We start from the raw sequence: 23,418 nt of genomic DNA, 5'->3' as shown, positions 1-23,418 counted from the left end.
GCTTGTTTACAGCTCTGTATACCTTATAAGACTTTTTTCCTAGATCTCTGCTGTCAGGTTTGCTAATAATGAGATCAGAGTCCTACTAGAACAACTTTAAACTTGACATTTAAAAGTCTAATACAAGCCAACTGCACTTTTGAAGATCATGTTCAAAAACACCTAGGCACAGAAGTCTAGATAGCTTGAAGCTTCAAACACTAACACTTAAATAGCTACAAAAAGGGTACACCCAGAATATGAAAAAAAATTAGGAAACCCTTATTCTTCTAGAATATTTAATAGCAACTTTTGTTTCCTCAGAGCCTGAGGTGACCAAGCCATTAAAAATGTGTATCAGCGTAAAGTGTCACAATTCAGATACCTCTAACATCACTAATTTACATCCTCTTATTGTTGCTGTTTGGTGAACTTATAACCATCTTCTCTGGCTCATTTCTAAGTTTTTAAAGGAACTCTAGACCTTTCCCTGTAAGAGGGCTTTCTCTTTACTTTCCCCTGATCTAAATGATTAAACACCAAGACCCGTCCTGTTTAGTAGAGATAAAAATGTGTCATAAGTTGCATACGATTAACAAATTACAGCTCCCTAGGATGGAAATAAAGCTCTTAATACTGATGACTATAATACGAGAAAGATAGTAATATATTCAAATGCCAGTCTTGGATAATACAATCTATAAGTACTCATAGATTCTCACAAGGTTCATTCTGGGACATTGTTGTGTGTTCATTTACACTGAGACTCTTCCCCACAAGACTGCATGCAGTCTCTGCCCTACACACACAGGCACTACCCTGCAGTGAAAGACCAACTAAAGCACTTGATTTCAGGCTGGGCTTTCTCACTCATGCCTCGGGATTACAGAGGCCATGCAATACTGCTGAGGAGTCACCTGACCAGGCAAAGCAAAATCCTTTTGGCAAAAGTTCCTGTTACAGGATGGGTACAGCCTACCAAGGAATCCTCAAAGAAATACTGCTATGAGGTAGGCACTGACCTTGACTTCAGAAAAAAAGGGATAGCAACAGTATAAACTGTAGAGGAGTAGTTTTCATACCAGGGGCTAACACAGGCACTTGGAGCATTGCTGGACTGAGCAGAAGAGCTACTGAAGAGAACACAGAGCCTCTGATGGTTTACCGGACTCAGGCAATCCACCTAATAGAGAGAAATCAACTCATTCACTGGTTACAGACACCTCCATTCACACACAACTTCTGTTGACAAAATTCTATTCTAGTAGTTTTATTTAAAGACTCTGCTTGCTCCTTTTGTACAGATCAACTTGGCATTATCTCCAAGCTTCAGGTAAACTTGTACTATGTATAATTGCTAAGTGTCATTTTTAGAACAACATAACTAATATGCATAATGAAACCAGAGCACATGCATGTGTTTCTGTGGAAATGAAGCCAAGAGGAACAGAAAACAACAAAAGCTCCATGACAAACATCCAAAGTCTCCAAATCACTGTATGGTTTACGACACCTTGGATTCAAACTCTGCCAATACATTATACCTCAATTACTCATTCAGGCTATAGGACGATTCCAGTTTTCTGTTCTCTGTCAAGAGATTTACTGTGCTGCTGCTGGGATGGAGCTGTTTTCCCTTCCACACCCTACAGAACTATGAAGTCACCAAATACTTTTCTTTGATCATTGAATACATTTAAAACAGCATCAACCAGTCTGATCTAGAGCAAGGGCTAGTCTTACAGTTTATGGCCTGTGAAGCTACACAGATCTACATTTAAGTGCCAATTAAAAAGTGACTTTTGCTCATGAATATGGGGGTCAATTGGCTCCAGGACCAAAATGTTTGGCTACTACAACAGATCAGTTCTGCTACTCTTATTCACAGATTTTTTTATAATTCAATAAAACACCAAGGTCCTTTTCCTCAGATACAAGTCAGTTACTTTCATGGTAGTTTACCAAAACTTTAAATATTGATTACAAACACATACTCCCATGCTTTGAAATTTCAAAGAACATTCCTCCCCCCCCATTATGAGATTCTCACTTTTCTTCAGATCACCCAAACTTTTACAATCAATCAATTACTTTAATGTAATTACAACCTACTGATGTTTCCATGACATTAGGCCCTCTGAAAATGAAAATCTCACACTTGTACAAATCATTAAAGACAAGGAGCAAGAAAGCTCAGTTTAAGAAACTTCTTAACATTTGCTCCCTCTTCATGGACTCATTTTCAGAAATCATTTAGGTACAGTCAAGTCAAACAGGCAGTGTAATACACTGATTCTGGGTTGACTTTGTGCATTTCTCAGAAATTTTGCAGTCTCTTGTTCTGAATGATTGCAAAGCACTTCAATCTAAAATCCAGTTATGTCCCAGTCAAGAACACAAAACAAAAACCCCCACAACCAAACAAAAAGAAAAAGATCCAAAAAAACCAACCCTCTGGTTTAATATGAGACACTACACCTTCTATATACCATGAGAAACTGATGTAACTTGGGTTTTCAGCAGCATACCTCAATCTTACCTTATGAGACCATGAGGATTCACTCTGAGCCAGTCCCTTCTCCTCCTCTTCAATTCTGCACCCAGTTTTTCCAGTAGGGACACTAGACACATCCTTAGTTTGGGCAAAGGGATCTGTGCTTTTCTGCAGTATCCTCCCTCCTCTGGCCCGATAGTCAGCCAGCATTCTGGCTAAGCTCTGGCTGTCACGTAGATGTTCTGCTATTCTAGTATTAACCAACTCGTGAGAAGGTAAGATTTGGATAGCCTTGGCTTGGATACTTCCATTCCTTCCTTGCAGTCCAGAGAGATCTCGCAATAATTGCCTCTTCCTTCTGCTCTCCAACTCCTTGTATTCCTTATTGAGGAGAGGAGACCAATAAACTTGCTCAGGAAAGTATTCCCGGGCAGGACATCTCATGCCTTTTTCAGTCAAAAGAAAAGGTTCACGAAATGTCAGTACTGGAGAAATACAGAGAATGACATCTTTCAACTCCTGTTTAAATGCTGCAGAGTAAGTCTTGAGACGATCCTCAGATGAAGTGACCTCTTCCGCGACATATAAACCAGTATCATCCTGGAGAGGGTCTCTGAAGACTCTCATCTGACTCTTGGACTCCTGCAAATCATCTGTCTGTTGAAGAGGCTCTAATGCCTGGCTATCCAGAGTGACCAAGTGCTGGTCCATGCCATGGAGGGGCAGCAGGGATGTTTCAGGTATTGCAAGAGGTACAGAGTTGAAGACTGCAAATGGTGACTCCACTTTGTGATGCTCTTGCTGTTTTGAGGACACTGTTTCCAGTTGATTGTTCTCTTGGTCACCTCTCTCAAATAAACCTCTTGGTTCAAGCAAGCTGACCTCATCAGAGGACACTGACTCAGAGATTACAGGCAACTTTTCAGAGGACAGTTCAATGTCTTTGACTGCTGTGCTGAAATCCTCACCATTGAAGAGGTTCTGTTGTTCATTTTCATCTCCTGGCTCCTCAATAAGGGAGTGAAAGGAGGCGTTTTTGGTGAGAGTAGGGGGCATGGCAAACTCATCCATAAGAAATGAGATTTCCAGCTGGGAATGATAAGCCACACAGACCATGAAGATCAGGATCTCCTTCACACGAGCCAGCTCGTACTCTGCAGCACCACACAACTTGATAGTACAACCCAGGTGCTGAGGACACCCTTCAAAGAACATCAGGGGTTTTGTCTGATCTAGTAGAAAAGCAAGACATAGGAGTTAAGATACAGTTTACCTGCTCTTAGGTATCTCACACACTTGAAGAGATTGTAACAGAGACTAAGAGCAAGTAACATCAGTAGCTACAAAAACTGAGGTTACTGTACTAACTTATTTTTGCAAGCAAACAAGCATTTCCCATAAAAACTTCTCCTGTTTTGTAAAAAAGTCTAAGTGAAGGTCATATGGAACACGCTGGCCTAAATAGCATATTCTAAGATCACTGGAGACCCTGCAGCAGTGAAGCAAAAGAACCACTATCATCCCAGGCACACTTGCTCATCTTTACAAGACAAAAAGCCTATGACATTTTGAGGGCAATTTAAAGGCTGGAAGGAGCAACAGTGAACTGGAAAGGGAAGTGTTCAAGGACAGATTGGATGGAGCTTGGAGCAACTTGGTCTAGTGGAAGTTGTACCTGTCCATGGCAGAGGGGTTAAAATGAAATTATTTTTAAGGTCCCTTTCAACCCAAACCTTTCTATGATTCTATGAAGAGACACAAAGACTGCACCTCCACAAAGATATGCATCTACAGCATTTATGTGTGCCAACACCACTGCTAACCTGTCAAGCAGCATTTCTTCCTTCTTCCTTGGCAGACTTCCACTGCCTTGAGGGGTTACAGAGAAAAAGGAACTTCATTTCTCAAAGATGCACAATGACTGGACAAGGGGCAACGTGCACAAATTGCACCAAGGCAAGTTTTGATTGGGTACATTAAGGTTGGACCAGATAATCTTTTGAAGTCCCTCCCAACACAGGCTGTTCTGTGATTCTCTATTTCAGTGCAGAAAAATTCTTTACAGTGAGGATACTGCCCAGACAGGCTACGAAATCTTCATTCTGCAATATTTTCAACAGTTGGCTTACAAAAGCCTTAGAAATCTGATGCTGCATTTTTCCTTCCTGTTTTGAACAGGAGGTTGGAACAGACAAACTACAGCATCATGGGAAGAGAAAAAACAGTTTGAGTGTCCAGGGTTAAAAAGGGGGTTCCCCTGGAGTTGGAAAGTGGTTAACCCTGGGGGGTGTGTTCCTGGTGTAGGGCCAATCAGAAGCTACAATTTGCCCCTGTGAAATTACCATATTACAACAGACCAGAAAAGGAGACTAGATGACGTAGTTGGAAGAGGGGTAGCCATGGTTTGAGATGCCAAGTGTTTGAGTGGGGGCCAGTGAGCCCCACTGGGGGGCCAAGGCCCCCAGTTGGGGCTGCAGAAACCTGGAACAGCGATAAAACTGGATTGGGTGCCATGGCCAAAGGCTGGGGGAGTTTCTCCACTGTGAGTGGGCAGCAGAAGACAGAAAAGCAGCAGCAGAGGCAGTGCTGAGTGGAGAGTTGTGGCTGAAAGCCAAGAAAATAGCCAGCAACCAGCAACATGGCACATAGCCAGGCTGAGAGATGCAGAGATGTCCTGCAAGGAGGGAGAGCTGGCAACAGAGCAGAGAAAACTCAGCAGAGACTGTTTTGGGTAAGACTGGATTACCTTCCCAAAACCCACACACCTCCTGAAGAGGAGGGGTGGGCTTCCAAGCTTTTAGGGAGTCCTGAAATGCAGCTAGAGAAAGAGAGAAGAGCTGAGAACTCAGAGATGTCCTGTGAGCTGGACCACGACGGAATGCGGGAGAAGTGGCCTTCCGCCTTCCCCCTGCCATGTTGGCAGCTGAGACGGAGCAAAGGAGCTCTGTTAGAATGCTTGGGGCAAAAAACTGAACTGAGAGCCCTAAACCATTCTGACTCGAGGGAACTTCACCCCTCGAGGAAGGGACTTTCATGGGATGCCTTGCACCCCATGATATGACCGTGGTAAGGTGAGTTTTGTTCCTGCTTTGCAGCCCACAGGAGAGACCTTCGGTTGGAGCTGAAGGGCCGAGAGGGGTAAGAAAAAAACCCTGTGTTGTAATGGAGAGAGAGAGAGAGAGAGAGATTTTCCAGCTATGACAAATCTAGCTACAACTGCTGCCTTGAAGAGGAGAGACACTGCTGCCCTGAAAGTGGAAAAGACCTTTTCTTCTTTCCTTCTGAACTTTTATTGGAGGGAAAGGAGGGATTTGATCTGTTTTGCTTTACCATAGGAGAGATAGTTAGAATTGTCGTATATAAATGTATTATAGTATTTATTGTGTTAGTAATAAATTTTGATATAATTTTCTCATGCTAGCAGTTCTGTTATGTCTGAAAATCCTCTCACACTCAAGCAAACTGTGGGGAAGTTTGGAAATTGGATTTTTGGGGAGCTCAAACCACAACAGGGAGAAAGAAATTAGTCTGATTAAAATCTATATCTATATATAATATAGATAATCTATACAATCTATACAAAAATCTTGTTTCCTCTTAGTAAGATCATTCTATTTGTACACAGCCTGTTCACTGTAGTTCCAAGAGGTAACAGATGAAAAATGAGTAGGATAATACTCAATCACACAAGGAACCCAATAGTTTAGAGCTATTTAAAAGGAGCAAAGCATTTATCCTTTCACACACATACGCTAAGACACATCAAGTTTTACTCACCATTAGGCAACTGAAAAACTTGCATATAAAATTTATGACAGGTTCCCAAACGTGGTTTGGTCAACAGTTGATCCATTGACATCACTAAGTCTCCCTGTGTCATTCGACTTACCCGGTCTAACACTTGCTATAAAAACAGAAAGAACAATAAGAATCTACAATGCAAAGAGGACTCCTAATCTTAAAAAATAAACCAAAAACCACCAATGTGATCCAGAAAATCTCTCACAGAGATGCAAATTCTGAGTTAAACCCAATCTCACAAACATGCATATACAACATACAAGAATCTTAGAAAGACAGTTGGATAAATATTTCTGGTGAGTGGTAAGATTGTGCCCTTCCTCAAACTCTTCTGTTTGAATAGATCCATGTACTTCCAGGAGGTGCAGTGCAGTCAGAATCTCTATGCCAGGAGCTCAGCCAACTCCCACAGTTACTCTCTGTATGGCTGTCTATACCCTGCCTCACAGGGACAGAGGCTCTCTCACAGTCACTAAGGACCCAGGCGTGATTTGCTACAAACACGTGTCAAAGTTAACTAGAAATGAACCAGGGTATAAGGTCCTATCAAACAAGGACACAGCAGAGTAGCTACGAAGAGCTGAGGAAAAGCTGCTCTCTAGGTTTGCCTGTCTTGCCTTCTTGGAAGAGAAGTACTACTAATAAAGTGCCTAGATTAGGTTAGAGGAGAAAATAATACAACTCTGCTTTCTTCAGAGAGTTTGCTACAAAAAGACATTAGAGATCTATTACAAGGCCCAGTCTAACTCTGACTGGGAATGCTCACCGGCTTGACATTGATGACCAGAGTGATACCATGCTCCAAGAGCATGTCCTGGGCAATTCGGGACACAGTCTTCTCAACAAGGACCAAATTAGGCCTGACATCAACTATCCGCTGCACGTAGTTCTTCAAGAACTCCCTTTCCTGCAGACAGGACCAAATTATGGCAGTTAACTACTGCAAACCCATCAGAAAAAAAAACAAAACGCTTTAATGCTTAATATTACTTTCCCCTTAACTTACATACTGGCCTTTTCCATACAACAGGGAAAATGGTTATCCAGAAAGCACCATCAGTTGCCCGTTGTGCACAGTTCCATGCTCCCACAGCACAACACCCCGTTTATCAATAATTTGTTATAAGCACGAATTGCACATGAGAATATAGTCCAATGACAGTGTGAAGTGAGGGACTTGCAACAGAATCCAAACATATATATATGCACCTTACATCCTCACACATAAAAAAAGTTTCACGTTCAAAAGGTGCTAGAACTAGAGCATCATAAACCAAAGCACTTTGCAGTATTATGTCCTCCACCTTCTGATACATGCTAATGCTGAGTGCTGGCACTCAGAGATACTTACATTCATGAAAAGGATGATAGTGGTCTATGCCTCTACAAGTCTGTACACACATCCTCAGTCCCTAAATCTGTACACTGCTCCTGGAGTCCCATCCCAATGCTATCCATGCCCATCTTGTGGCTTCATCTCACTACTCCCACACAAACTTACATTACTACACACAGAAATAGAAATCAGGCTGCAATGCATCAGAACTAAAGGTCTACACTGCTAGAGGGAGGACACAGCTTCCCAAGCTAGGTATTCTCAATTGTGTTACTGCAGCTCACATTAGACAGGTTTTAAAAGTTCTGTGCAATATATAAAGATACCACAAAAGCACTTTGGCAGCGCCTCAGAACAAAAACTCTAAACACTAAATACCCTTGTTATAGGTATGCTGGCAAACACCTGAGGACCAATTTTCAGACAAGAATGGAGTGTGTTAAATAAAATGTCTATATATTTCAGTGTTTGCATATTTGAGGCACGTCCCTGCTCACTGGGGCAGGGCACCTGTTCCAAAGTGACATTTTCTAGTTCATCACTCCATTAGGTTGGTTTTTGTTCCATTTTTTTCAAGCCTGACAAGAAATAACATGGGTGTGACCTAACCCTAACCTACACGAACTTTTCAAATATTTCTTCACACACCTAAATCTCATCTAGCTCTAACACTGTAAAAGGAGGCTCAGAAGGTATCATTAAAAACAAAATAAGTCTTGTAAAATGCTGCATTGTGAGGATCAAAACCTCACACACATATGCTCTCAGCACATATAATTTGAAGACAAAAACCCTCAATACAAGACTACAAGTTTGTATGGTATTTACTGCAGCAGTTATCTCGGCTAGCTTACTAAAAGAGGAAAGTTTTCTATTTTCTGTTCAATCTCACTCACTCTGCTCCACCTTACGTGCTGAAAAAAATGCACTGATCATGATTTTTTTTGCTTTTTAACCAAAAACAAAAGTATATTCTCACCTGAAGTACTATAGGCTCTATACAGGTAAACTTTGTTTCTTCTCGATAGAGATACTCAATGGAGCACTTCAGCAGAAGAATTTTGGGATTTTTTAAGCAAGAGTTCATCTAAGAAAGACACAAAAATAGTTAAAAATACAAACACATGGAGAGGAGAGGAAAAAGCACACAAGAGACAGACTTCCCACGACTAGTCCTCACCCTCCCTTAAAAGTGTCTCAGCTATCCCCACCCTGCAGACCCAACTATATATTCTTCCTCCTTATGAAGTTGTTACATCCAGTTGTTGGAAATTCACAGCCACTGTTCAGTAAGCAGGCAATGCTAGATGTTTTCAGCCACTGCTGAGGTAGTCATTAGATGCCTTATGTAATGGTAGGGATGGAAAGGCTGTTTTCCTATGCATGTATGAGGAAAGTTTCTCCCCTAGAATCTCTGGGCTAGAAAAAAAAAACCAGCTTGGAAAAGAAATGCTCTAAGAGCCAGTCTTGTCTGGGGTCTCAAACCAGAGAAAGTTTGCAAACCTCCTGAGTGGTGAGAGAAGCTTCACAACACAAAAATCAAGCCTCAGCACACTTGTTTCCACAGCATGCATTACTGTAAGCACTTGATTAATCAAGCTGCATTACCTTTTTGTGTGCAACATTCTTAGTGCAAACAAACCCGTTCACCACCATGGAGTCAAATTTCTTTCCACCAGGGATCTAAAAAAAACAAAGAACATTTTCAGAACCATCATACACTCCCACATCTTCTAGTGCAGTAAACCTAATATAGAAAACACGTGTTGTAGGTGACGTGCAGGCTTCAGCTACACCCTCAGTTATCAGATGAAAGATCAGATACAGTCATGCTGGACACACAACTCTTTTCCTTTAAAGCCTAACAAACTAAGGACAACATGAAAACAAGTACTAAGTTCTAGGATTTTTACACCCCTCCCAAGAGATGTTTATTTGTTAAACCAGGTATACTCCGGAGCATGATAAGGGAACCTAACTTCGATAGGCCATGGGGAGCATATATCTTTGCACATGCCATTTCTATTAACAAAAAATAAATTGTAAGGAAAGGGAGAAAAAAAAAAAGAGAAGAGAGAAAACCAAACAAACCTCTACCTACTATTTGAATACATCAAACAGTTGACTGGTGTGCCTACAGTCACAGGCAATCACAGGAGTAATAAATGACATGAAACAGGTTTCTGAATAATATGTTTTAGAGAACATTTGACACTGTAATACAAGCATGTGAAAACAGCAGACAGCTATGAAGAGTTTTCAGCTCTGAACAACTGCTCTTTGAACTGGAGTTTCAGGAGAAGCAGGAACTAGTGATGCTGCCTGAAGAGATGCCACAGAGCCACCACCAGAATTATAAGGTTCTCCTCATATCTTACATAGCTTTCAAGCAAAAGAGTCCTGCTGCAGTGAATTTGGTCAAAGAAAAATAAGCCCAAATCTTCAATCATCAGTCACACTAGCTCCTTCAATGTTAGTTTCACATCAGACTCTCAGAATAAACTTTGCATGCCAGAACTCCAGCCTTACAGTTCAACAATGTCAACGCTGGGCCATCTGGCAGAACTGGATGCACCATTCCATAACAATTAAGCTTTCCTCTTGAAGAAAGTCATTGTACTTGGCATGGGAGGAGCTGAATCCTCCATAATGGATAGTTATAGGGCAACAGACTGCTACACTGAGTTCTGCAAGCTACTTATCCAGCATTTGGTACATCTCCAAATTCAAGCACAAAACAAGCAGGAACCAAAAAAATGAAGCAAGTCACTACAAAAGTGCTACTCTTTGCCACCTTCTGAAGCCTACAGCCTGAAAGAAGAGGTCAGCTCCAGGGTATTAAAGCCCCTTGTACAGCATGCAAAGTTCCCTCTGTGCAACTTTTTCTAGAACCCCACCCTATCAAAAGGCCATGTTGGACAATTACACACCAGTGAATATGCTGGGGGCAGGGGAAGGGGACTATTCTCTTCAAACAAGGGGTGCTGCCAACAGCTGCACTCTTTTATTTCCCTACATCCACTGCTTCAAACTTACTTTTTTGATGTGGACAAACTGGCGGATATCCATGTCATCATCTCTGTTCTTGACATCAGGCCGTACTGTTTGAACTACCTGGCAGACCACAGGTACAATGATATCCCTCCAGGACAGTGACAGGGACTCATTGTATAGCAGCTGCTGAAGCAGTGCCATCATGTGGTTGTGATTAGCAGACCTGCAAAAAAGGCAAAATAAAGTGATTTCTCCTGAAAAAAAATACAGTGCAGCGACTAGTTGAAGTCATATTTCAAAAGCAAATTTCTTAACATTTACAATACAGGAAGTCCTCTGAAAGAACAGCTGCCTAGAATGTTCTACAGTCAACTCTGGCCTGGTACTTCAGTATATAAAAATCACAGGGGAAAAACCTCATTCAAAATATACTGTAAAAAAGCTGTTTTCTTAAAGCAAATTAGTTCCTTGTATTGTCCACTGTAGATGCTGATGGAATAGAGGGGCTTCAGGAATTTTCACTCAAGATACGCAAATTCCTTTTTCTACGTTTCTTACAGCAGTCTTTCCATGGCTTGTTTCTCCCCATTTTCTTCTCTCAGCAGATCCAGATTGCTGTGGTGCCAGCCTAGGGGCGTGAAAAAGAGTTCTTTGGATTTCTCCTCCACCCTTCTGTTGAATAATGACTCTGCAAGAGACAAACAAATCCTGTTAACAGAAGGTCACAGCTGAATACCTGTGTCTTTCTGAAAGGCTATGTTGAAAAGGAAAGAATTTACTATGACATAAGTCTAAGCCTCTTGAAACACTGAGTTTAAGGTAGCAACATGATGCTGCAAACAGTATAAGAGTGGTAAGTGTACAATGGAAAAGTGAGCTACCAAAATTGTTGTACTGCCAGCAAACAGCAGACAGTTTTCTCTTCTGGAACAGCACTGTTCTACTGAATTCTCAAAGACCTTCTGCCAAAAAAGCGGCACAAGCTTTTTGAAACATTTCAGCACATCTTCTCATCTGCCTCCACCTAACAATCATACACACAGGTATACGATCTGCTACAATTAACAGTATGCAAATGAAGTCTGCATCCACTGAATACAGCTTTTAAAATCCTAAATGTCAGCACATACTACAGTCATTTTGGAAGCAGAAAGTATGTTTCAACAGTATAAGATAGTCCTCGGTTTGAGAAGGCCTGTCACTTTCAATCACTATATTGTGTAGTAACTCCTTGGAACGGCTCTCTGTTTTGCATTACCAAAATTAAAGGTTATTTCAGCACAGTTCTCTGTGCTTTGAAAGAGTTACTAGGTTATTTCCCTCACAGGTATTATGATATTATAAAGGGAAGTTATAAACTTCCACATTCTTATAACATCTGACTATATTTTAAGTCTTTTACGCTAGTAGTGTATAAATTTTCATCAAGCAAGTATGTAAGCCTTCAGAGTTCAAGCTTAAAACTCCTCAGAGTTTTAAGCAAAATCCTTAGACAACAGTAATCTAAGAAGGGATATTGAAAAAAAGAAAGACTCTTAACAACGATTAACTTATTCCAGATGCTCCACACACAAAATTAGCTGTGTAGAAGATTAACAGAAGTTACATTGATTTCTCCCTTTCTCCTGCAAAAGCTCAGTTAAAAACTAAGCATCAGTTTAATCAAAGGCTTCATTTTTCAGGCAGCACAGACTGAAATGGTGTTTTCTCCTTATTTCCCCCTTACTTCCTCCTCTTACAAGCTCACCAAAATCAATAGCATTAACTGGAAGAAAAAAAAGCCACAGGTGCATCTGGCCATGATATTGGAAGGCACAAGGGTTTTAAAACTCACAACTGAATGTAATGGCCTTCCATTTCAGAAGTAATAGTGGTGATGGTGGTGATGACAGGAAACACAGAAAGATTTAAGCGATGAAGCTTTAAACCATTCTGTAGAAGCAGTGCAATTAATCATATCACATCTTCATTTGCTTGCACAGAAAATTAAAAATTGGTTATATAAGTTTCTTGGTGGAGAAATTGTGAACAGACTTGCCACTTACACTTATTCTTAAAAAAGTAAGAGCTTTTCTTTGAGTCCTTTTAAATGAAGAAATCAGAGAAGCAAAAGAAATTTAAGCTTTAAAGTGCATTCAAAAGTCAGAACACAATTTACACGTGAGTTTTGCCACAGATAAGTTCAGATTTACTGTCAAGTATATATTTCAAAAGGGTCAATGCACTATTAAAGGAGTATTAAAGAGTTTACATCATTATATTAAAAAAATGCACATTTGCAAGATTTGAAGTTTTTCCTTACCTTTTATAAAAGCATCACTTATAGAGAACATCTGCTGCCCTCCGTTTTCAGGATTCAAGTATTCTGAAAGAAGAGAGAAGAGGGAGATAGGCGGAGACAAAGAAAAAAAAGAGACAGGTTACACTGGTGTGTCCATATAATTGCAATGTACACGCCCACACCAGAAGCAGCAGCATTACTCATCCAAGACTTTAGTCACCAACTTAGCAACAGCTTGATGAGTGGTTAAGATAAGAATTTCCTCTCATTCTTGTTTTATCAAAAAATTCTAAATGACAAGAAAATAGTACTTATTAATGTGAAGAAACAAAACAAACAAAGTAGACACAAGCAAAGACTGAACTAGGAGTTGAGTCCGCTTTTCCTAGACTGTCCTTTTCTAGACCTGAACACAAATGAGTTAAAATGTGAGCAGACACCATGGGAACAGCCTCCTCACTCTGGTCTAAAAATACAGAAACCATTTTGGTCTCCCACTCCACTGAACCATTTCAAACTGAAGGAGAGACCAGACACAAGATTCATCTTATACAGGAAAAGAAACAAAAGACAGTCTGCCTTTCAAGAGCTAAAAGTCTAAGATCTAGAACAGTTCAAAGTGTTTTGAGGAATCTGTGCTGACAGAGGTGGACTCCCAGCAACAAAGCAGAGCAAGAGATATATCCCTTTATTTTTGGGAAATAGGATGAAGCTCCACCTATTAATCTTGTTTAGTTTGCTAGATCTTGATTTTTCATGACAACTGGCTACAAAATGCTTTCTTTCTCCAGAGGCCGTTATCTTGATGTGCCTTTAGTTGGTTCCTCACTTATATGAAAAGGGATTCTACAGTGGGGGAAAAAAGAGCAGTAGCCCAATTGCTTATATAGCATGATCACCTGGAGTTCAAAGTTAACCCTTTATCACCTTTCCGTCAGGTCCAGACCTACTGCCACAAACAGAATGCAAACAGGCTGCTTTCAGCCACCAACAGAAAGCAACAGAAAGCTGACAAGACAGAAGCAATCACAAGGCTCTGAGGAGCAGCACTCAGGAGGCCCCTTACATGCCACCATTTTAAAAAAGTCTGAGCTTGTTTGCAAATAGATACTTGATAGAAGATCAATGTACCAAAGAGAAGTTACAAGCCTCCCTTGCAGCTTGCTGGTTATTTGCAGAATCCTTCAATCTCTTGCTTAGTTTAAGAGTTCAGCACTGCAATAAGCTACAGCTTAACAAAAGCTGTCTCACTCTCAGCATTCATTCACCCACAGCCCCACTGACTACCTAAAGTCATGTCATGCTCTACCTATACAGGAGTATATATATAGTAGGACCTCCATCCCTCTCCTCCTTGCAACAGCCTCAGGGTGGCAGCTCTTACTGTAAACACGCTCCAGTTAGGTCTGGCACATATCCCTGGCTGGCACAGCCAAAGCAGGAGTTATCCCCAGCTGAAACCTAACCTTAGTTATGCTCTGGACAAAGAGAGAGGTTGTACCTCCAAACCAGGAACACTTCCAGATTTCTAACAATTTAGATTTTAGATTACTAGGTGATCTTTAAGGTCCCATCCAACCCAAGCCATTCTACTACTCTCTCCAATGCCGCTTCAGCTCCTATAACTACTTCTGATTGGGCCCCAGGGAAGTTCTGACAAGATGAGATACCACACCTCTGCTTAGACCGGACAGATAACACACTTGTAGGTGTGAGTTTTGAGATGGTTAGAGTGGCTAACATGCACATTTCTTACCTCACATCATCCCTACTTGCATCATGCTCCATAAAATGGGGAAGGGGGATGGGGGATGTTCCTGTAGCAAATTTTGTAGCCTGAAAACTTAGGCACGTTCTCAAAAGAAGAACTAAAAGGGCTCCTGGCAACAGCATACTAAGACTTGGCAAGCAATGGTGATAAGGAACTGTATATGGTTACTCAAGTTCTCTTTCCCCCTCCTAACTAGATGCAGGCATCAAAAACAAACCACCCAAAATACCTGCTACCAGGGTCAAGGATATCTGGCTGAAAAGACATTTAGAACACGAAGTTTCTCATATTGTTAAGTGTATCTCTTTAAAAACAGCAACTAAACCCCACATTTAAAATTTCTCACCTAATCTCTTACCCCAGTTTAAATGCAGAAAACAATCTTACTTTGTTTTCCCTTCTGATACATACTATAAAGTACTTTTGTCTTTAGGCAGATGATACTATAAATGAGTCACTATACTCAGCTAACTTGGAGTCACTCAAATTTCAAGGAAACACACCAAACATTAGTCAGCCTATAACACCACAATAAGTTCTGCCATTAGACTATATACAAACCACTGTGTTTTAAAACACAGCTGGTGGATACATCACCCGCCTTTGCTTCAAAGCAGCTGAACTCTGTGACTGTTGGACATTGCATATCCCTTAATCATTCGAAGAAACCCACTAACCTCTTACATCAAAGATGACCTGCACTTCTAGCACTTGATGTTCTCTATTGTCTGTCCTCGCCCCAGTGACTGCAATTTACACAGTTGTGAGGAAATTACAAGTCTCAAAAGGACGGTGTGATCTTCAGTTTCATTTCATTATTTAAAAAAAAAAATCAAGTCACTGTCACCCAGTCTAAGGACAAGAGACAATGCCAACACAATCAAGCCAAATATATGTGTCCATAACAGCTACAGGGTAGTTACTGGCCCTGACAGTGGCAAACACACCATGTCACTGAGTAACTACAGCACTCTGTTCTTAAAATAACCACAGGCCATTTACATAGATGTTTAACTATCCAGTTTTGGCTGTCTAACCATTGTGATACTCTAATATCCTAGATGGCATCTTTCGTTCAATATAGCCAGGATAATCATAAAAAAAAGGTGAAAGTCTTAATATTAATTTTTTTATATAAAGTCTCTCGCTTTAGTATTTCCAGAACAAAGTTTTAGAAGTCATGTATTTCACTACTGTATGCACTACAGAATGCACTGTAAGGTTTTGTCCCACTTAAGTACCAACAAAGTTTCAGTCTGCCTATTGCCAGGAAGTGTTTCTTGCTGTTCAATATATTGTCATTCATTTAAACTTGTTGCTCCCTCGTTAAGTCTTTTCTCTAGAGATTACCATGCCAGGAATTATTACCAAAAAAAAAAAAAAGTACACTAAGTCCTCTATATTTGCAGAGGATATAGATTTTTCAAAAAACTGTAGGATAATATCTACCTCTTCACAGTGCATTTCCATGACAACTCCACCCTATCCCAGTTCTGGGAATATTACTGATATTATCCCCTCCAGGGAAATCCATTCTCTCAGAAGCAATTGTTACCAGTTTCCTACTAACAAATTATATTCCTACAGAATAACCTGGTTAAGAGACCACGTTTCAGGAACAGATAACAAACACCAGCAGAGATTCACCAAATCTAGCAGAGTGCTGCCAACACACAATTCAAAAGCAGAAGTCTTTCTCCTTTTAGTTGCCTCACCACTTGCCTTTTCTGCTGATCTTCTCTGAGCTCTCCATCATCCAAATCTTTCTCACAAGAGCTTCAGTTCTGGCTATGAGCAGCCCTGATTTGGTCAACAGTTTCTGAGAGAGAAAGGCTCTCTTACGTTTCCCCTTCATCACGTACTGCTTTTTGTATACAGAGATAAAGACTGAGATATGTCTGAAACCAGGATTAATACCCTACAAGTCCTCTAACACTTGCCAGACCTAAACTGAGTACTGCCTACTTTACTGCCATCACACACTGATAAAGATAAACCTGCTACAGCTGTAAATTCATAAGATACTGCAGCACACCTGAGCCTGTTTCAGGTTCACTTAATCCAGCATCCCTCCTTCCTAAAAGGAATTCATTGATATATTAACCCTCTCCACAGTTTCCTTCCCTGTAGATGCATTAGCTTTTCATTTGAATAGGGCATGAGGTGGAAACAGGTTGAAAGGAACCAATAACAAGCTGGCATCAGTAGTGCTGACAATCCATCCCCGCTAAGTCATCTGACATCAACTCAAACTTCTGAACCTGTTCTGCTTCTCTCTTTGGGGGGAGAAGGGGGGCAGCGAGGAAAGCAGTTAGATTTTCTTCCTTCTAGATATATTTTTAGCAAATAACATAAGGTGATCACAATAGGCATCAATAAATGCCCCCTCTAATTTGCCTCATTCTGTCCCCCATGTCTAACATACTCTGAAAGTCAGCTGTGACCACTTCTCCTCCCTCACTCTCTTCAGTGACCATTTCAGTTTCAGAATACATAATCTGTATGCAAGTGTAAGGCAGGTCTTCCATTCTGATCCAGAACAACCCAAAAGATCTGTTAAGACTTTATAGAAGAATGAATTAATTAGGAGTACAAATTATTTAACGCTGGATCATCTTTTAAAGCTGGAAATACTGAAGGGGTGGGGTGAGACAATTATTAAAAATAAGAAACTCCTTAGAAGCAGCCAAAGACAGAAATCTACAAAGCTGATGTAACCCTAGGTAAGGAAGCAGCACAAAGACATCAATTGCTACCCAGCATGTAAAGCAACTAGAATATACTAGACCCAAGCCAGTGGTAAGCCCTGGTTTCAGACAGCCCTTGTCCTGTTTAAAGAATGCAATTATCAACAGGCAGACACATTATTTTTTCAATAAGGATTTTGCCTACAGAGTCTTTCAATTTAGCACTTATTTAGGGGAAAAGCCTTTCAAAAGAAGTCTTCAAGACCAAGTATTTGATTTCTTCCTACTTCATTTAAGTGGATGATCTCTTAAACAAATATTATGTATATGGATTAAGTTAGGTCTTACTGCTCATCAGTAAGACAATTCTGTAAAATGTAAGCTTATTAAGGTGCAATTATAAGTCAGCACAGAACTCTTCCAAGTTAATTTTGTTCTTTTGTTGTTTGGAGCTTTATTCTTTGCTTGCTTTTTTCAGTTCCATCTCAAACTGTAGAGACACCTATCAAACTGTTTTATGTGTGGATTATTTTTCCACCCCAGTTAGCCAGAATATATACGTGATCTGCCCTATTATGTATGGGCAAGAGACTTTATTTCAACTGCAAAGAGAAAGTCACAGGGGAAGTTACACACTCTGCAGAGAAGGTGTTTCAACGGGTCTACTAAGTGTCCTCAGAGGTGAACATATCAAAACTGCAAGCAAGTGCCAGTTAAATATTGTATTTTCCCCTCTGTAAGACAGCTATGTAAGCAGTGTCCAAACAGGTCAGTAATACTAGGGCCCAGCTCTCCATCATGTGCAACTCCAGCTGGTGACTACCTCGTACCTTTTTGGTCGGCAGGGTGAGGGGGCACATGTGGGTACTTGGAGTGCTTCTTGATATGGAAGTTCACGTTGTCCAGCTCCACGTTCAGGCTGATGGAGGCGGCCGAATCACTGTCCATTGCGGACTGGAAGCTGCTGACTGAAGTGCGCTTGCTAGGGCTGGCGGAGTCTTTTAGTGTCGGGTAAGGGGGAAGATACAGGGAGGAGAAGGGTTCAAATGGGTGTTATGAGGGTACCAGAGAGGAGAGAAATTGCCTTTAATACATAAAGACCAGTGTGCAATACTACAGGAATACAGTATTTTCATAGTTCTAATCTTATCTTCATGTGGGCATGCTGGCATTTTGGACATTCTTTACTGCACTACTGTAGGGCCCAAATCAAGAAGTCTGCCTGAGAAACAGAAGGCAGCAATTTACATGCTTCTCCTTCATTAGAAGTATGAAGCTTTACCAGTTCCACTAAACACAAAATACTGTATCCATTGTAAGAATCAGGAAGACTAGCCAGGTTGTAGTTTGCTGAGATCCTTACAGCCCCATGCGCACACAGAGAAACACAAACACATAAAGCAAGACAGTTAAACTACTAAGTCCTGCGGGACTGGGGACAACAGGGGAGAAGGCAGAGGGAGAACAAGATTCAGGTGAAACTCACTGGCTAAGTTATCTTCTCCTTCATCAGCAATCTGCTCTGTGTCACTGTCATCAAACTTGATGTCTTTGAACCAGGATGGCTCAGAGTGACCCTCTACAGAGTTCACAGAGTCACTGTCTGGAGATGGGGTTTCCGAGAACTCAGTGCTCTAGAATATAAGGAAGGGAAAAAAGCTGTTAAAGTGTAGCTCTGCTGAAATATTCAGCAGCCTGCTACAAATGCAGGTCAGACATGTTAAAAATCAGAGGATACTCTCAGTGGGCTGAGAGTTAGTCATAGAGTCATCCCCCTTGGTATGAAGTAGGAACACTCTATGACAGGAAACAACTATTTCTTTACACTTCCCACATACTTAGTTTCTGCCTAGTCCCCGCTTCTACAGAAGTTGTGACTAAGCAGCACTAAATAACAAGTTCATTCTACTGCACATTTTCTGTCACCGCTAAGCAGTTTTGAATGCCTGCTATCCCTAGCCAAGGTGGGTGACAGCCACATCCTCTGCCCAGAAACCAACACATGCAGCTTTTAAGGGAGTCTAATTCTAAGTTACTGGAGCAATTCCAGTAATACCAAAGTAGCCCTAAGAGTTTCAGTCACAAGTCAGGCTCTAGCTGGGGCTACTGTGTCAAAGCCAAGCCTGGTGAGAGTGCCAGAGGACCTGGGAGTATGTAAGTAATTTCCATCAGCCATCCTGATGCCTCCAGGCATCTCAAGAGGAAGTCCTCACTATCATCCCTTGGGTTCAGTGAGTGCAGCATCAACTTAGTCAACAACACTGTTTCTCCTAACTCTTGTCCAGGAGAAAGGAAATCAGACAGTGTTTTCAGCTGACAAGAACAAGAACTGGCTTTAAACATATAATAACATTAGCCCCTTACAAATAGTTACAGACAGGGAAGCACTTGCTAGTTAGGGGCAAGCTTTTACTAGCAAACTGAGACAGCGCAGTTGACTAGCTGGGATGCCAGATGAAGGCCAGAATAATCCCAATGGAAGACCATATGACTGCATCCAAGAGCTGAGACATTCTTCATTGTAAGAAGCTGCAGAACATGAAAGAATCTCAACAGAATGCTTTCAGCGATATCTTGTTCAAGCCAAAAAACCCAGTACAATCACTCAGGCCAGTGACTGCTCTTACCTTCAGCAAGTTTGATTGCAATGAAACACAGTAGGATAGCATCCCTGGTCACTAGTTCCCTCCCTCCTCCTCAGGTAACTAGTCCTGTTTGGGAGGCATGAACAAACACCCCATCCCAAACTTGCATCATGTGGCTAAGGTACTGAATTCCTTATTACTGCCATCACTAGAGTTCATATGAAGGTCACTAATACATTATATATGAAGATCCAACACACACAGATTCTAGATTCATGACAGCACAACTGCCACAAGCATAGACTGTACCATCTCAAAGCCTCTATGGAAGATGTCCATCATGAGAGGCACTGGCCTAGACTGAAGACCCTTTCCTTCACTTTAGACAGCACTACATGTAACAACTCATCCTCTACAGAGGACAGCCCCAAAGCTTTCTGGGAAAATGAAACTTCCTCAGGCTTCAACCCACTAAGGAAAAAGGTCTGGACCTTTTCTGTACAGGAGAGCTGATTTAGAAAACATAGCATAGCTGTTGAGAACAGGATTGGAAAAGATCCTAGTCAGCAGCCAAACTCAGCAAGAAGCATAGCTTTCAGCTTTCCTACTCCTTTTACCTGTAATGGTCTGTAGAGAGCATATTCATCTCTGAAGAGCTGATCATGATGACTGACACATTCTAGCCAGCGGCCATCAACCAAGGCCTGTCCTATTGCAATGGCTTGGACCCTGGAAGTATAAAAATAGAAATGGTTTTCTAAGTCTAGTTCCATATGATTTATGGTACAAGCCCACTACTAAAAGAAAGAGTCATTTGCAATGCAGTCTTTGACTCTTCAGTATCCCATTGCCATGTTTAAACAGACATTATTTAAAATATTATAGTGAGGCAGCACAGTGTACTAGTTCAAGCATGGAGCCAGATAAAGAGACTACCAGTACTCTGAACTCAGCTGAGGTGTCCAACAGATGATTAGGACACTTTGTTTGTGCTCCTCTAGTATTGTTAACTTGAGTTATGTATACTGAGCATCTCTGAGGGAGGGCTGTTGCTCTACACTTAAGAACCATTTCACTTTTATGCTGTTCTCACACAGTTAAATACACCAGATTCTTTATATTCACTTATACGGTTAAGAGTCTGCCAGCTTCACCAAAAATTTAGCTATCAAACACTATTAGTGATCTCTGATCCCAAAGGCAGACTTGCTCTTTGGAGTACCAGTGAACATTTTGGACAATCTTTGTAATACACTCACTGTTCTCAAAGTGAGTGATAGTTGTCCCACAAGCTATCTCCCATACTGGTTTCCAAACAAGACAGCCTCCTGTCCCCTGTTGTTTTGGGCCCTATGGAGTCAGAATGCTGCCTACTCCAGTAGGCAGTAAAGAAGAGATTTTAATTTTCTTTCTCATCTCCCTGCAAAGGAGTCTGTCTCTGCAGTCTAAGGTACCCTGTACCAGCTCAAACTCACAACCTGCTCTCACACAGACAGAAGACACCTCCTGTACTAAAGCATCAAGTTTACCTTGTGCTTATGTGCCCATTTCTGATGAGCCAGTTGACCAGCTCTTTTCCCACAATGCAGTTGGGATGTGTCCGCAACCAGTAGCGATGGTCTTGAAACTCCATCCCACTGTTATGATGGCAGATTTTCTTCCACAGATCTTTCAGCTGGACTGAGTCCTGGAAAGGGAGATGTGCAAGTTACTTATGAGTCTAATCTTAGCATTGGTTTCAAAGGCATCAACCTGGGCCTTCGGATCAGCTTCTAGATCAAAAGCCCTCCACAAATAGGCACAGAATCTAAGCCATTCTGCACAACCTATGCAAAGGTGCAAGGACAAACAGCAAACAGATATGAGATCACCTCCTAATATCCTTCCATTTATATCCAGTTGAGAATAATGTAAAAACAAAGCAGGCAGCTTCAGAGTTAAGGGGTTTTTGATGTGGGAACATTTTGTACTGCCCGTAAGATACTTATGTCCTCACTACTGCTGTCTTGCACCCTATTCTTAAACTCAAGTGGTATGAGCAAACAGAGGACAATGAAAACTCATCCTTTGGAAGAGGGATTTTTCTATGTTATCTGTGCTCAACCCAGCCACTGTGAAGCATACTAGTCCAATATCAAGCTCAGATATAAAGCAAGTACTTGACACAGCAATGCATACTGCTATGTTCAAGTTCTAGGATACCATTTCTTACTGAGGATCCATTTTTGTATTGTCCAGTATAAAGCCTTTTTCAGACACTGTTAGCTTTGGTCACTAAGAAAAAAAGGTTTGTATTCCTCCCAACTCAACCTTTTTTGAATCTGTGAATCTCTTCCCCTCACCACTTGGAACACTTCAGCCTGTACCTCAGACTTATTTCTGGGCCTGTTAAACAGGAGCACCAACTTTTGTGCAGGCTGTGCTTCATCCAAACTGAGCTGCCTCTCTGCACCTGGCCCCTTTTACCTTCCCATACGTGCCCTGGCTTGGCACAGCACAATCTGTTGTTGCAGAGGGAAAATGGGGATCTGGGATTACTTTGAGAAAGCAGCACAGCACCTCAAGGGGTGGAGAAGAGACACTGCAACTCACTGTCTCAAATGCCTCATTTGTTCTGTTTTTGTGTAACGGAAAAAAAAGCTTTAATTAAATTTTAACTGGTTGCAGCTTGACAATTAACTGCCAGACCCACATTATTGCACTTCCCCAAGAGTGCTCTGAGATCCAAGTGTTTTGCTCCACTTTTGTTACTGGACTGGCTTTCTGCTTTTAGTTCCAGCAGTGAGTGTCCTGGACATTATCCTAAAACCAATGTCAGTAGCTCCCCTTCCGTACCAGGTACAGAGTCAGATGGATCAGTAACAGAACACATGATAGGATAACACCATTTGATCCAACTGGAGACTTCACAGTTCAGCTGCCTTGTACTTGTGAATACAGTAAACTGGACAACGTGGCAGAACACAGCAAATCCTTTTAACCTAAGGATTTTGACCTCTAGTTCACAAAGTATGTGCTTACACCACTGTATGGACAACTCCCCCACCTTTATTTCATGAACAAAGTTCATTAGTCTTCTGAATGGACTAGGTTAAGCTTTAAATTAATTGCTGATATAGGGTCAACTCCACATGCTAAAGGCATTAAACAAACAGAGGGAATGCATAGAAAATCCTACATTAACTGACACTGTGTCTTCTGCTCTTACATGAACAGAAGTGATATTACCAGTCCTCTTCTCCCCCAAGGAAGAAAATGGACAAAAAATTAAATAAAGTGAAGCTGAAGTGCATTGGGAATTGAACGTCTTGGTTCAAGCTGCATTCATAGTAGTTTAAATTTCCTTGTGCCTGCATCAACATATATGCATGAAGTAGGGTGGTATAAAGATGTGCCTTAAACATGTCTCTCCCTCACGTGGTTATCCATTTACAGAGCAACTTGGAAAGGAGTTTTGCAACTAAACAAGAGTTTGTCTTCCTGCACCCTC

The 23,418-nt window shown here is 41.2% G+C and overlaps 1 protein-coding gene across 3 annotated transcripts in view; it reads right to left on the bottom strand.

The window, feature by feature from the left end:
• The window catches only part of PIKFYVE (phosphoinositide kinase, FYVE-type zinc finger containing), a 63,373-nt gene that overhangs the window by 21,714 nt on the left and 18,241 nt on the right, over positions 1 to 23,418 (bottom strand). For 2 of the 3 annotated variants that reach the window (XM_018071807.2, XM_018071808.2), the window contains exons 8-20: positions 21,458 to 21,615; positions 20,546 to 20,657; positions 18,830 to 18,977; positions 18,174 to 18,341; positions 12,907 to 12,969; positions 11,163 to 11,292; positions 10,647 to 10,827; positions 9,219 to 9,293; positions 8,590 to 8,697; positions 7,041 to 7,181; positions 6,251 to 6,377; positions 2,519 to 3,705; positions 1,062 to 1,162 (exon numbers count right to left, since the gene is read on the bottom strand). In XM_018071807.2, coding sequence (XP_017927296.2) covers positions 1,062 to 1,162; positions 2,519 to 3,705; positions 6,251 to 6,377; positions 7,041 to 7,181; positions 8,590 to 8,697; positions 9,219 to 9,293; positions 10,647 to 10,827; positions 11,163 to 11,292; positions 12,907 to 12,969; positions 18,174 to 18,341; positions 18,830 to 18,977; positions 20,546 to 20,657; positions 21,458 to 21,615 — 2,699 coding nt within the window. The remainder of the gene's footprint in view (positions 1 to 1,061; positions 1,163 to 2,518; positions 3,706 to 6,250; positions 6,378 to 7,040; positions 7,182 to 8,589; positions 8,698 to 9,218; positions 9,294 to 10,646; positions 10,828 to 11,162; positions 11,293 to 12,906; positions 12,970 to 18,173; positions 18,342 to 18,829; positions 18,978 to 20,545; positions 20,658 to 21,457; positions 21,616 to 23,418) is intronic. The other variant, XM_018071809.2, reaches the window with a different exon arrangement.

The sequence above is a fragment of the Manacus vitellinus genome, unplaced genomic scaffold, assembly GCF_001715985.3.
Source record: "Manacus vitellinus isolate BGI_N305 unplaced genomic scaffold, ASM171598v3 scaffold_20_pilon, whole genome shotgun sequence".
Lineage (NCBI taxonomy): Eukaryota > Metazoa > Chordata > Aves > Passeriformes > Pipridae > Manacus > Manacus vitellinus.
This window is presented reverse-complemented; position numbering and strand designations above follow the sequence as displayed.